The sequence below is a fragment of the Polyodon spathula genome, chromosome 27 (assembly GCF_017654505.1).
Source record: "Polyodon spathula isolate WHYD16114869_AA chromosome 27, ASM1765450v1, whole genome shotgun sequence".
Taxonomy (NCBI): domain Eukaryota; kingdom Metazoa; phylum Chordata; class Actinopteri; order Acipenseriformes; family Polyodontidae; genus Polyodon; species Polyodon spathula.
This window is the reverse complement of record NC_054560.1, coordinates 4,059,705-4,074,293: the sequence shown is the minus strand read 5'-3', so window position 1 is coordinate 4,074,293 and position 14,589 is coordinate 4,059,705. Positions and strand designations below refer to the sequence as shown.

Sequence of the window (14,589 nt, the reverse complement as noted above, 5' to 3'; positions counted from 1 at the left end):
GAGCCAACAGCAGGTTCTGCCCACAGGGCCTGGGGTTTACAGAAGTGTGTGATCAGTGAATGTGTTGGCTGCGAAAAGTCTGGCGAGAGGCCACTCCGGGGTGAAAAAGCCCAACGAGTACATACACAGCTGTTTTCCTTTGTTTATATCATTTACGTTTTTAAACCATAAGAGTTTCATTTTATTGCCACTGATGTAAAATAATAAAACAACTTTGACTTCCCATCATCTTTTCGAAATGTTACTTGCAAAATCCCCCCCTTTTTTATAAATAAATGTGAAATTATACTGTCACAATCAGTAGGTCTTTTTGCCACAGTTCCCTTATTTGTTAATTTTATTTTATAAATGTTACAAGGACAAGTGTGTATGTGGCTTTAATATTTTAATGTCTTTGTAGTGCTGGCTAAAAATAATACAATGAGGAAGTTAGACTTCCGCGTTGTTGTATTGTTTTATTTTTGAAGGCTGCAGGTGGCTTGTTCTGATAACTGTGGCCATGATAAAGCAGGAAACTCCCCCATTACATTACATGACACGTGTTCACCATGCTGTCTGAAAGTGCTCTTTACTGCTGTATTTATCTTATGTGGTATGTAAAAAGATTGTTTCTGCCAAAGACCTGGGATGCACTGTTAAATTAAATGTGGTGTGACTTCCATTTAATCACGATCGTACACATGGTGAAACTGCCAACAATCCTTTGAAACGGACTGAAGGTTATCTGCAGTGCTGGCATGCCAAAGTATACCAGCATTATATTATCCCAAAGCTTTATTTATTCTCTGCAATAATTAAGGCGGGTGTATGAATAATTTTGAACTTTTAGGACAAATAACAATAGAACTGATCATTCCAGCTCAAGACCTGTCTCTACATGTTTGTTTGCATGATAATTTACAACAGCGTGCAATTTGCAATGCGTGCAATGTTTCTGTAATTTCCAAGGAACCTGGAGAAATGCAGTGCAACCCTGTGGCCTTTAATTACACTATGTAACACAATTTTTGTTCTTGGGTAGTAAGTGTTATTTCCTAATTGCTTATGCCTCAAAAGTATAGAAAATGGCTATTATTCCCCACAAACAAATGTGTGTCTTTTCGTTCACATAGTCAGAAAAAAACAACATATGAATCCAAATTAACATGTATTTATACTAAAGTAATACAAAAATGACTACAAAAGATTTAGAAGTGAGTAGTTTTGAGATTTACGATTATACTGTAAACTTAATTTGGATTCATATGTTGTTTTTTTTCTGACATTATGTGAACGAAAAACACACATTTGCCTGTTTTTCTATTGGAAATAGTGATATTTTGAAATATCACTGTCCTGGTCACAAAAGCAAAGTTTGTGAGGAATAATAGCCATTTTCTATACTTTTGAGGCATAAGCAATTAGGAAATAACACTTGCTACCCAGGAACAAAAATTGTTACATGGTGTTATTTACTGCCGTTTGCACAGATCCTAATTAGCACTAGTCTTGGACTACGTGCATTTCCATCAGCCACTGGGACTGGTGAATCGATCTGAATTCAGACCTGCCCATTTACTTTGGCAGCAGACTGAGATCAAATCGATTTCAATTGAGACCATGTCCGCCCTAGTTAGGATTGTGGGCTGTGAAACCAGTCGGACTATTGTAAACCAGCGGGCACTAGGACCGTGTGTGGCAGGCAGCTCTCTGTATTGCAGTGTAAGGAAATGAGAGCGCTGTTGTTGCTGGTTGCTTGTCTGCCGGGGTGAAGAAATCATGCAGTACTTTGTCTGGCCCTTGTCTCTGCAGCAGGTGAGCACAGAGCTCAGTATCCAGCGACAACAACGGCGATGTCATAGCCTCGACGGGACATAGAAACAGACACACAACGCAGCAGGTGAGGGAGTGCAAGCCTGGGTGATGTAGACGGGGTTCCTTGTCTAATTTAGGTATGATTTCTAGTTAACAGATGGATGACAAATGTCACTGTCTGTATGCATAAATCAATATCTAATTTTGACATTACGGAACAATGTTATTTCTACATGTTCCAGATATACAATTGTTGATTTTGTAATTTATGAAAACCTTTAGTCGACACACCAATAATAATCGAGAACAGGTTACTTTATATATATATATATATATATATATATATATATATATATATATATATATATATATATATATATATATATATATATATATATATAATGATAGATAGATAGTCTGTTAAGGATATGTTTTGAGTTTCTGTTGTGTGTGCAGTTTATTACTGAGTCTTCCTTATTTTTGTTTTGTTCCTGTGATTGATGTCCTTGTACAGATCCAATGTGTGCAGGTGTTCATCACTGTTTTTAGTATGATTGTAATTAATTTCAGCACTCAATAATGCTGTCATTGTCATTCTAATGGAGCCCAGGTCTCCTGCTGACCGCCCAGTTCATAGCCCCACTGTTTCACCAAGCCCTGAGCCTTCTGTTCAGTAAACAAAGGTTCAATTAGATTGTACCTAGTGGCAAATGCACAGCAGTGAAATAGGTTTTAATAGTCTCCCATAGCTTGTTGGACTTCTGCACACGGTTTAACAGCTACAGACTATAACCATCTTCACTTGCATACTAAAATACACAGGATCACTGCCTGTTTATTGAATTCTGCAATAATCAAGCTTATTGGCATGTGGCTGTCCTGTAGAATGGAGTCTCCTCCAGATCTACTGTACCTTTGCTGACTGTCCTTCTCTCCATCTCACAGGTGGTCTTCTGTACAAGCTTCATGAACTAGTCCAGAAACAGAATCAACAAGATGTCATCTGTAAGTGTGATTTCCCCCACCCTCTCCCTCTTTTTCAATTGTTTTCTTTTTCTTTCCACGCTGGTTGATTATGCCATTCCTTTGCTAGAATACAGATCAGAAGGGTCAGTCCTGTTTCTCGCCTGCTGTTTGTCAGGCGTCACTGGGAATGTAAAGAACCTGGTTGTTATTGTTTTACAGATTGCATAGCGGAAGGTTTGGCAGGTCCATCAACCTTTGCTCCACCACTCATGCAGTACAGAATTCTCTGTATGCTAATAAAGTATATATTTATTTACACACACTTGCTAAGTTTTTGTATACACCCATCTATGTGTAGCCTTGCTTTGAGTTCATTCTGTAGTTGCCATGGGGGCACATTAGGGTAGACTTCTATGTTTAACACTGTTTTTAACCCTGTCATCCTCACTCACTCCCTTGTGTCTTTCTCCCTCCAGGCTCTCAAGCTGTGGTAGCAAGCATTGATAACCTACTGATAGTGATAACTCATAGATATACAAGTCTTATGACCAGGGTCTGGGTCAATTCCTCGTTTTCAATTCCAATCCCTTTGAAGGATAATTCTGGTGACTTGTTTAACTGCTTTTATTTGAAGCCAATTAAATTGACCAACGCTGGCTTCCATTGAAGTAATTTGTGACCACTGTGAGAAGCTCATTTTAATACTGCTAGTTGTAATTTTGATCGGCGATAATGTTGGGACTGATGATAAATGGAATTGATTTTAAAATGCTTCTCACCATCACTGAGCTGTGTTTGCCCTCTAACGCATTTGCAATCTGCCAGACTAATCGAATCAAGGGAAACCAGGGTATGGTGAGTGGATAGTGCAATTATGGGGAAAGCATTGTAACCCATGGTAAACTTTAACAGGAGAAAAACAAAATTCAGAGGAAGTGCTTTCACACTATTCACAATGTGGGATCAGTAAATATAGAGCACTACAGATACCAGCATTGAAATATTTTACAGGCTGCTTCCTCACATGCATTTAAACGTGAAATAGCAGGCGAGGCAGTGCAGTGGGTTCGTGAAATGAACTTGACCCAGTTTGACGGTTTTGAGGTGAGCAAGTTTCCAGGAAACCGACAGGCACCGCTAGGGTGGACGGGCTCCTCTCCCTCAGAATCTGTCTTCTTGGTTCTTCACTGAACAGTTTGATGGGCTCTACCTTGCAGAGATTGGAAAAACCACTTCAAGATCACAAATCTGCTAAAAACATGTTGTTGTGCTGTTTGTATAACAATGCCCACTGTTCCCATTCAGTCAGTTTTAAAGTTCAGACAGCAACCAGACCCTTGATTGAATATGACAGGAAATAACTGTTCAATAATGCAGAGGAGGCTTTGTTATCCCAAGGCAAGCAACAGAACACACATATGGTATACATGTTATATATGCATTGAGAGAACGTGATCATTTAAGAGATAGATACATATGACCACACCTCACCACGGTTCGGTGCCCCTTTAAAAACTAAAGTTTTAGAGCGCTTGTGCGCACTTTTAATATCATAAAATAAACAAAATAAAGTAAACAAAAACAGCTCCCTCAGAGCACTAATAAACAGACAGGATCACCTTAACTAACACACTGGACAGACGTACACAGAACACAATTTAACACAGCGCACTCACAGTTGTGACTGCTCAGAAACAGAGCACACACCTTCCTGCTTCTTTCTCCACAGCAGCCCTGGGCAGACTGGCTGCCTTTCTTAAATACCCTGCACCTGGCTCTAATTTACAATGCTCATCAGGTGCAGGGGATAATTAACAAAACAATTAAGGGTGCATTTGCACATGTTTTTTTTTTTTTTTCTAAGCAGGGAGGAATTAACCCTCTCCCTGCACACTATATATATACACACACACACAGGAGGATTTATCAATTGATCAGTGTTTAGCATGCAAAATAAAAACCATGGGAATAAATAATCTATTTAATCGATTAACTGTTGCATTTTCTTTCTTTCTTTCTGCCCACCCCTTTAGAAAAGCTGGTTGCCAGGTACTCAGTGCATTGCCAAGTGTGACCATGCCAAGCCCAAGGCAGGGGAGCTGAGCTACCACAAGGGAGACATCCTGACCATTGTGGACGCTGGCCTGGTAAGTACCCTGCCCTGCTGCGCTGCAGACTGTGTCTTTACCCTGATCAGGATACCGCCCCCCTGCGGCAGGGCTTTTAAACATGAAGCCTGGGGGCAGAACCTGCCCGCTTACCTTCCTTTGAAAGTCTCAAGACACTAAATTTCTTCCGACCATGGAGCAAGAAAACCAAATGCCTTTTTTTCAAATTCGAACAAACTTTAACAACTGAAAAACCTAAACACAGATCTAAGATTATAAATACTACTATAGGTAATTAGCAATCTATTAAGATAATGCATTGTGTTATAAAAGGTTATTTGTAAAGTATGATAGATACAATATCCACCCCACTGGAAAAAGCACCCAATTCTGCGTGTCTTGTAATAATTAAATGAGAATTGAACTGTATTGCTAATCCTAATGTAACCATTTCCATGTGGTGCAAACTATCAGACAAGAGCTGTGTAATACAAACTGTTTGACACAAAGACATTTCCGACGGCTGTGTCACATCAGTTTGGGGGTCTGCTGAATGTTATATAAATGTGCATTGTATTGTCGTGTTAATTATGCTGCACAAACTGCTTGTGCTGAGTGAGCTCTCCACTGAAATCAGGAGTCGATAATTAGGTGTGAGTGATTGGTGTCGATCGGGCTGATTCACCATTTCAAGTGAAGAAACGATTGTTTTGATATGTGCTGATCGCTGCTTTTCTGAGACTCTGTGGAGAACAGCGATCCTTACAAACCCAAGCAGCTGTGGCTTCGATTGGTTCGCTTGTGGTGGTGAATTATCCCGATCAACACCAGCGGCCCTCACCTAGATCCAAATGCCTAGTAATCTCTTTGCGCAGCTCTGAAACTGAAGACAGTGTTGGTTAAGGCTGGGTGTGTCCTGTGGCCTTTCTGGTGTGATGCAGCAGGCTGTGTGTTCAGTGCTAATGTTGCGTTCTCTCTCAGGGCAAAGGGGTTTACCTGGCCCAGCACAACAAGACAGAGGAGAAGGGCACGGTGTCTGCCAGCTGCCTGCGAGAGAGGGAGGCAATCAGAGTGGACCCCAGCCTCAGCCTCATGCCGTGAGTGCAGCATGGACTCACAAGTCATTCAAGTTCACTGGAGCGGATTGTGCGAAAACTACAGCATTAGTTTCAATATGGGGTTTAATAACACTTATAAATGTTGAATATGAAATACATTTCACTAAACTGAACTCTAGATTTTCAATGCATATTTTTATTTTGTCAGTGTGGTAAATGTTTAACACTATTCGACACCTTATTTTCAAAGCGTTGCCTCCTGTCTTCCATTCTCATATTTTTAAAATTCAAACAAACACTTTGGGAGTGCTTAACAGAACTGGGATTATATTGCTTAGTTTGGTTCTAATTGAAATATTGGAGAGGAGTTTTACCTCTTTCAAAAATACTCCTTCCTGTTTCTTCACACTCCTTCCCCCCTCTCTTCACATTCCTTCCCCTTTCGTCACACTCCTTCCCCTTTCCTTCTTACACCCCTCCTCCCCTCTCCTCACCCCCTGGGGGAGGGGGGAGAGGCCCCACCTCCTCCCTCTCCTCACCCACCACCTCCTCCGCTCTCACACCCAGGTGGTTCCATGGGAAGATCTCTGGTCCGGAGGCGGTCCTCAAGCTCGCTCCCCCCGAGGACGGGCTGTTCCTGGTGCGGGAGTCGATTCGTCACCCCGGGGATTACGTGCTGTGTGTGAGCTTCCAGAGAGAGGTCATCCACTACCGGGTCATCTACAAGGACAGCAAGCTGACCATTGACCACGTGCAGTACTTCTACAACCTCATTGACATGATCCAGGTACCACTGGCTTGCATTCAACAGCCTTCTAGCAAACTGGCCTTAAATCTGTTCCAGCAGGGAAAGTGACTTCATGTGAAAGCTGTACATAAGAACATAAGAAAGTTTACAAACGAGAGGAGGCCATTCGGCCCATCTTGCTCGTTTGGTTGTTAGTAGCTTATTGATCCCAAAATCTCATCAAGCAGCTTCTTGAAGGATCCCAGGGTGTCAGCTTCAACAACATTACTGGGGAGTTGGTTCCAGACCCTCACAATTCTCTGTGTAAAAAAGTGCCTACTATTTTCTGTTCTGAATGCCCCTTTGTCTAATCTCCATTTGTGACCCCTCTAATCTTCATTTGTAGTTTAAAGTGAGTCAAAGAAATGCTGCAGGGATGGAAATAAGACTCCCATTACTTGGCAGTTTCATCCAATTCTAGTTTTATTGGGAGTTTAATCAGACACACCTGAGCTTGTTACCTATGGACTGTGCCTTATGAAGCTTGCATTTAAACCTGAAATGGTTGAAACTGCTATGCAGCAGGAGTCTTGTTTCCACCTCTGTTCTGCCTCGGATGTTTCGGGGAACCCCATTGCAGAAAGTGTGAAACCAGTGACTGAATGATTAGAAAAGCTGCTGAGAAGCAGCAGGAGGTGTGAGTGACCACAGCAGAATGGAAACTTCTCGCTTCCTTTGAGATAACAAAGTCTACTTCAACTCAAGGCCACGTCCAAACTCTACATCTTTTGTAATGCGAGCGAAAACTTTCTCTGTGTCTTCCACATGGTTTTATTGTCAGTTATTAAAATCATTGCGAAGTGATTATCTGTAAGGTTTTCGTATGATGACTTACCGACAGCAAGCCAGTGAATATCATTGTTGATGACCCACGGGGTACAAGCCTGCTTTGTTACCTCCTTTTTAAAAGTTATCTGCATCTAACAGTATTTTGCAATGGAGAAGTTATTTGCACAGGTTCGGTCACTCTTGGCAGCAGCCCCGTTACGTTCGCACCTGAGGTTATTGTACTGTGGTGCAGTAGTCATGAATCGCGTCTCATATGACAGCTTCCTGAGTTGCAAATAGCAAGCCCGCGTTTCTCTCTCAGATAAAATGGAAAGATTTTTTTAGAATGCTGCTGCTGTAAACCATCACTGTCAACAATGAAGTGCGTTTAGTTGACAATGTGTCACAACCCTAGTTCGCTCTGCATCTGCGCATGCAATGAAATGAACGAAGTGAATTCACTGTCCTCTGTGCTACTGGTTATACTGCCACCTTGAGCTTAAAGACTTCATAGCATCTCCAATTTCCAGTACGTTCTGTGTGTTCCCCTGTTTCTGCTGTGATCGTAATTTGCCATGCTTACTGTTCCAGTGTGAGGTGGGGAATCATTTCAACATTGCGCCGCACACTAAAGTCCTGTGCAACGTTGATATGCTTCCCCACAATCAGCCTGGACTGTGTATTCACCTGGTTGCGTTTCCACTGGGCTGTGTGTCCACTGGACTGTGTATTTACCTGGTTGCGTGTCCACTGGGCTGTGTGTCCACTGGGCTGTGTGTCCACCGGGCTGTGTGTTCACTGGGCAGTGTTTGTTTCAGTCTTACATGAAGGAGAAGGGAGCGATCGCCACCACCCTGCAGAAACCCAAACAGAAAGAGGGCACCAAGTCAGCCGCGGAGGAGCTTTCCAAAGGTGGGCTTTTCAATCCCGTAGCGCACTGAAACATTTCGGAAAGCTCTCTGTTTGCAACCTGCTGATGATGGTTTGTCCTGAACTCTCTGCAGCGGGGTGGCTACTGGACATGGAGAAACTGACCTTGGGGGAGAGTATCGGAGAGGGAGAGTTTGGAGGTCAGTGCCATGCCATGCCCTCCTAGAGTTCACAGTAGTACATTTCTATGCTACATGTATATGGGAGTTATTTCTTCCTTGCAAATCAAGCAGGGTTTGCATACGCAGACGCTATTCTTCTCTTCACCACTAGGTGATGCCATAACTCCATCAGAATACAGTACATTTAAGGAAGCAATACAATTTATGTCTACATCAGCTTTAAAGATCTCTGATCTCATTGACTGTCATCCATAAAATAAAATAAAAACTAGAAGAAACAATGTCAAGTGGACAAAGTTTCAGGAAATACCTTTGCATGGCCCAGCGGCCAGAGATACATAATTTACATCCTCTGTTGAATTCTGGACGATTACAGCAGCAGCTGGTCAGGCAGGTGAGTTGACGGATTCTGTGCTCTCTGTCGCCCCCAGCTGTTTTTGAAGGGGAGTACATGGGTCAGAAGGTGGCTGTGAAGAACATCAAGTGTGATGTCACCGCCCAGGCCTTTCTGGAGGAAACCGCAGTCATGACGTAAGCGGGGTCTGCCTGTCTGTGGACCACTGTGTTCTATACTGTGCATCTAGTTATAAGAGACATCAGAGTGCTCAGTTACGGGCATGGCGGCGGTCTGTCGTCAGGAGAGGGTTCAGGTTGCTTTCTCACTTGCACTCTGTCTTGTATGTCTTGCCTAACTGTGTGTGTGTGTGAAGCTGAACTTTGTTTGCACTCTGTTCTCTTGACAATACCAGTTTCATGATGTGTCAGAAATATTGTTTCCGCTACAGACCATCTTTTGCACAAGTTCAAATGTTCCCTATTTTCAGTTCCTCCTAATATTTGTTTAACCCTTTGCCTCACATAAGGTTTTGGCTGGTTCGTCCTATCACCCCACACAATTGCCTATGGCCAATAGTTTTGCATCATCTACAATTTGGGGATTGAGACATCATTTAAAAAAAGCTGTGAACATTATTTTAGATCCTTTATTTAATCGTGTAATCAAAGAAACTACAAAATCTACCAGAAGCCAAAATAGTGGTACAGGATTATCTGAAATGTCAATTTTTTCAATCACTTTTTTCATTAAGTATATGGAAAACTACAAAGCGCTGGGATGTGTAATTCAACATGTTAACGGAACATTCTTTAGCAGATTTCATTCGACTTTATGAAGCAAGATGAGTTAATTTAATAGGGTGCCACAAATCCTTTGTCCGTAGCTGTAGACAGTCCAATGTAGAAATGCATCTTGTGAATATCTCCGTCTCTGTCAGGAAGCTGCAGCACAGTAACCTGGTGCGCTTGCTCGGGGTGATCCTGCACAACGGGCTGCACATCGTCACGGAGTTCATGGCCAAGGTGGGTCCATTGCTCTTCCTGCGCGAGGAGGGTTACACATCGCTCGGTCCTAAACCATGCGTCTGTTATTTCAGGGGAACCTGGTGAACTTCCTGCGGTCTCGGGGGCGCTCGCTCATCAACGCTCGCCAGCTGCTCCGCTTTGCACTGTAAGTCCGATCCATTCACACTGACAGAGAGCCCAGTCCGATCCATGCACGCTGACAGAGAGCCCAGTCCGATCCATGCACGCTGACAGAGAGCCCAGTCCGATCCATGCACGCTGACAGAGAGCCCAGTCCGATCCATGCACGCTGACAGAGAGCCCAGTCCGATCCATGCACGCTGACAGAGAGCCCAGTCCGATCCATGCACGCTGACAGAGAGCCCAGTCCGATCCATGCACGCTGACAGCGAGCCCAGTCCGATCCATGCACGCTGACAGAGAGCCCAGTCCGATCCATGCACGCTGACAGCGAGCCCAGTCCGATCCATGCACGCTGACAGCGAGCCCAGTCCGATCCATGCACGCTGACAGCGAGCCCAGTCCGATCCATGCACGCTGACAGCGAGCCCAGTCCGATCCATGCACGCTGACAGAGAGCCCAGTCCGATCCATGCACGCTGACAGCGAGCCCAGTCCGATCCATGCACGCTGACAGCGAGCCCAGTCCGATCCATGCACGCTGACAGCGAGCCCAGTCCGATCCATGCACGCTGACAGCGAGCCCAGTCCGATCCATGCACGCTGACAGCGAGCCCAGTCCGATCCATGCACGCTGACAGCGAGCCCAGTCCGATCCATGCACGCTGACAGCGAGCCCAGTCCGATCCATGCACGCTGACAGAGAGCCCAGTCCGATCCATGCACGCTGACAGAGAGCCCAGTCTGATCAAACACTTTCTTGAAATAAACATGTATATGCTGACGAAGGTACTTGCTGATTGTCTGCTTGAGTCATAGTTACTGAGGATTCTGAAGTTCTGAATGGCTTATTAGTGTCAGTGTCTCTCTTTCTCTCTCTCTCTCTCTATTCTCTCTCCTCTCTCTCTCTCTCTCTCTCTCTCCTGTGACGCTGGTAGTGATGTGTGTGAAGGGATGGAGTATCTGGAGTCCAGGAAATTTGTCCATCGCGACCTGGCTGCGCGCAACATCCTGGTGTCCAGCGACAACGTGGCCAAGGTCAGCGACTTCGGCCTGGCCAAGGTGGAACCAAAATCCACAGACAACGCCAAACTGCCGGTCAAGTGGACGGCCCCTGAAGCACTGAAGAAAGAGGTGAGGGGGGGGGGGGGGGGGGCGGTGCATTTTAATATTGCACCCTTCAAACCAATGCATCACTACTGACTTCCTGATATCAGTGTGGCTTGAATTCTGCAAGGAGGGACATAAAAACTAAAAGCTCTTGCCCCAGATGATTTTAACTGGCTTTTATAACAGACAACACTGGAATGCTGAGGCCTGATATATTTATATTTTTGGAGACTTATTCTAGGCTCTGGGGATTGTTCAGAGTTGTGTTTTCTGTTTGATGTGTCGCGCCCTGTCATTTCCTCCAGTTCTGCTCCATTATCATCTCCTGTTACTCTCCTGGCTGTCTAGCCGGGCTAGTCATGTACCTGACCCCTGATAATCCGGGATTCCTGGGCTAATTACAGCCTTCGGGACACAAAGGTAACAGACTGGGGAGTGGGCCGCTCACTGCGCCCCATTTTTCACGGAGGGGCTGGCCTGCTAATTGTAGAGGAGAGCGGCTGCTGGATTTGGGACCCCTTGCTGTGCCCAATACAGTCAGAGAGGCAATTACAGTAGGGGCAGACAGCACTGGGGACATTAGTAACCCAATCTCTAGGCAAAGAGAAAGCACGTTACAGCCTTAACCCTATAAATGCCAAGCTCTTTTTTTAGCTGCTGGACAGCTTGTCTGCTGGATAATAAAGTTTATAAACCCGTTTCTTATAGGTTGTTAATAAGGGCCACTACAGTACATCACTCATGTGGGGAAAACCAGTGTGATTTTTTACAGAGTTAAATACTGGGGGTGTTCTGGTCAGTCGCTATTGAAATAAGATTCCTGTTACATAGCAGTTTCACCCGTTCTGGGTTTTAATGCAAGCTTCATTAGCCAGTGTGTCTTATTTCTGTCCCTGCATCAGTGTGAATAGGATAGAAGTAAGGGATGTGACTTTACAGAAGTTACTCTTGGACTGTGGAATAGGCAGGTTGCGCAGGAAGTGTGTGTCTGATGTTCGTGTTGCACGCTCAGTCTCTGCCGGTGATCCACCCCACACTGCACTTCTCTGACTGTTTCTTCTTCCCCCAGCAAAAGTTCTCGACTCGCTCGGATGTCTGGAGCTATGGAGTCCTGCTCTGGGAGACATTCTCCTACGGCAGGCAGCCGTACCCCAAGATGGTGAGTCTGGATTCAGGGGTACCAACTCGCTCAATAGAGAGGGCTAATGAACTAGAACAGCGTTCCCCAGGGATGGAAATGAGACTCCCATTCCACAGCCGTTTGATCTACTCCTGGTTGGAGTTTAGCAAGACACACCTGAGCTTGTTACCTAAATACACTGTAGTAAAAGCTGATAGTAAAACCTGGAATGGGTGAAACTGCTGTGCAATCGGAGTCTTATTCCCATGCCTGGTTTCTGAATGGCAGTGGTTTACCCCCCCCCCCCCCCCCCCCCCCCAAAAAAAAAGATATTTGAGTAAGAGCTCTGTGTTTAGTGCTGCCTGTCATGTTGCAGTGTAAAGGATCTTACAATAGGGGGTGCTGAGGGATAGCTGTAATAGTTTTGCAACCTCTTTTATATCACTAATATAACTTCATGCTGAAATCTTTTAAGATGTGACCAGTTTTAGTCCAATTTTTCATCAGAATAGTCTCTTCCTGTATGTATAAACCACGTAAAAGACTAATCCTAACCCCTAGCTGTCTCTCCCCACTCCCCAGACCCTGAAGGAGGTGAAGGAGAAGGTGGAGAAGGGCTATCGCATGGAGGCTCCGGAGGACTGCCCCCCTGCCGTGTACGCCCTGATGCGGAGCTGCTGGGAGAACGATCCTGGGAAACGTCCGTCTTTCCGCAAGCTGAGAGAGAAGCTGGAGAAGGAGCACCGAAGCTGGGAGCCCACGCCAAGCAGCTGATCCAGCCAGGGCACACACCCCCACCGCTCCACCAACAGAGAGGCTTCTCCCATGCAGCCTAGCACCAGACTCCCATTGCACAGCGCTTTCAGGAAGCGCTAATCACTTTTCAAATCCATTTTATTGCCTCTTTTATTAGCACTAGCAATATTACCACTGGTCCCCCTTTTCACTGTGTTGAAAATCTGGCACCGACAGACGGACCACGCTCTTCACCTGGAGCAGAAAGAGCAGGCCAGTGTCAAACTTTACTAGATTCTTTCGAACACATGAAACGTTCTCCGAGAGCCGTTGCTTGCTCTTGAGACCACTCTACCACACCGCTATCAGCTTACCCTGTGTGCTCCATTTTCATTACAGCCACTGATACAGTGAACATTTTGATGGCGAGTGAGATTGCTGCTGGCACTCTAAAAGGTAGTAATTTTTTATTTTTAAAAAGTGATGAAATGAATTGCCCTAAATGCAATATTGCCTAAATTCAATATTCGAATTCTCTCACCTGGCCTGTCTTTCTACACCTATATTTAATTATATATATATATATATATATATATATATATATATATATATATATATATATATATATATATATATATATATATTTTTTTTTTTCACTATGGAATATGCAGGACTATGCTGAAAAGCTACTGCTGGTTCGTTCATGTGCTGTAGTTCGAACTGCAATCAGACCATGTGAACTGCAGCTATAGCACCTTGAATCCAGCTGTATTATCTAGATGTGGATTATATACCCTGAATTAAAAGAGACTGCTAGCAGCAGTGGGTTATGATGGGAATAAAGCTAAAAAGAGGTAAGAGATGGATGTGAAAGCACCGGTCAGCTCTCAAGGGCTTCCCCACGCTCTTCATTGGTCACCCCTGAGCTTAGATGCATCACAGAGGCACAGGGGTAACTAGAACTGCCTTTCCGCCTCCCGCAAGGCAGTGTGCTCTTTGGTTTAGGGCAGAAGCTCAGCGAGTCGGTGTGGTCTTCTGGTTTCAGCGCAGGACGGGAGTGTCTTTGTGTGTAGATTGGAAAACTCAAAGGCTTCTTACAGGGCTGGGAGAGAGTGGAATACTTAAGAATGTATACATTTTTCAAACACTGTGAGCTTCTGTTATTCAGGATGGAATGCACTGCATGGGCCTGTATTGTACAGTATATATATATATATATTATAGTAGCTAACTGTGTTAGTTAAATGTCTGTACATAAGTTGTGACAAAAGCAAAAATAAACTTTAGTTGTTTTAAATGCAAGTGCGGTTTCTAATGCACAACACAATACATTAAGGCAAAGCCGACCTTTCTCTCATTGCGAAACCATATACTGGAGTATTGAAAATATATGCCCTGATATTTCACAATGTTTGGTTTCCGGTCTTGTCTATTCTATTTTGGTTGACTCTTTGCAATCTTAAAATTGAAAACCTGCTTTTCTGGAATTGGTTGGAGCTGGAGTGTATTGCACAAGTGAGCACTCTTGTTTTGCTTTCAACTTCTGCACAGCGTTCTGGGATGCCATGGCGTGAAGGGCGCTATATCAAAATACACGTGTGTTGTATTG

The 14,589-nt window shown here is 44.3% G+C and overlaps 1 protein-coding gene across 2 annotated transcripts; it reads left to right on the top strand.

The window, feature by feature from the left end:
- The first annotated feature begins 1,409 nt into the window (after positions 1–1,409).
- LOC121301479 (megakaryocyte-associated tyrosine-protein kinase-like) lies at positions 1,410–13,580 on the top strand. Of its 2 annotated transcripts, XM_041230924.1 has the most exons (13): positions 1,410–1,879; positions 2,740–2,799; positions 4,794–4,907; positions 5,850–5,965; positions 6,494–6,713; positions 8,300–8,393; positions 8,486–8,551; positions 8,965–9,064; positions 9,808–9,892; positions 9,967–10,040; positions 10,954–11,149; positions 12,195–12,284; positions 12,828–13,580. In XM_041230924.1, the coding sequence occupies exons 2-13, from the start codon at positions 2,791–2,793 to the stop codon at positions 13,017–13,019; spliced, it is 1,356 nt and encodes a 451-aa protein (XP_041086858.1). In that variant the 5' UTR covers positions 1,410–1,879; positions 2,740–2,790; the 3' UTR covers positions 13,020–13,580. The 2 variants fall into 2 exon arrangements, with proteins under 2 accessions (XP_041086858.1, XP_041086859.1); XM_041230925.1 differs by lacking the exons at positions 9,808–9,892; positions 9,967–10,040 and having other exon boundaries at positions 12,828–13,579.
- Positions 13,581–14,589: the final 1,009 nt, after the last annotated feature.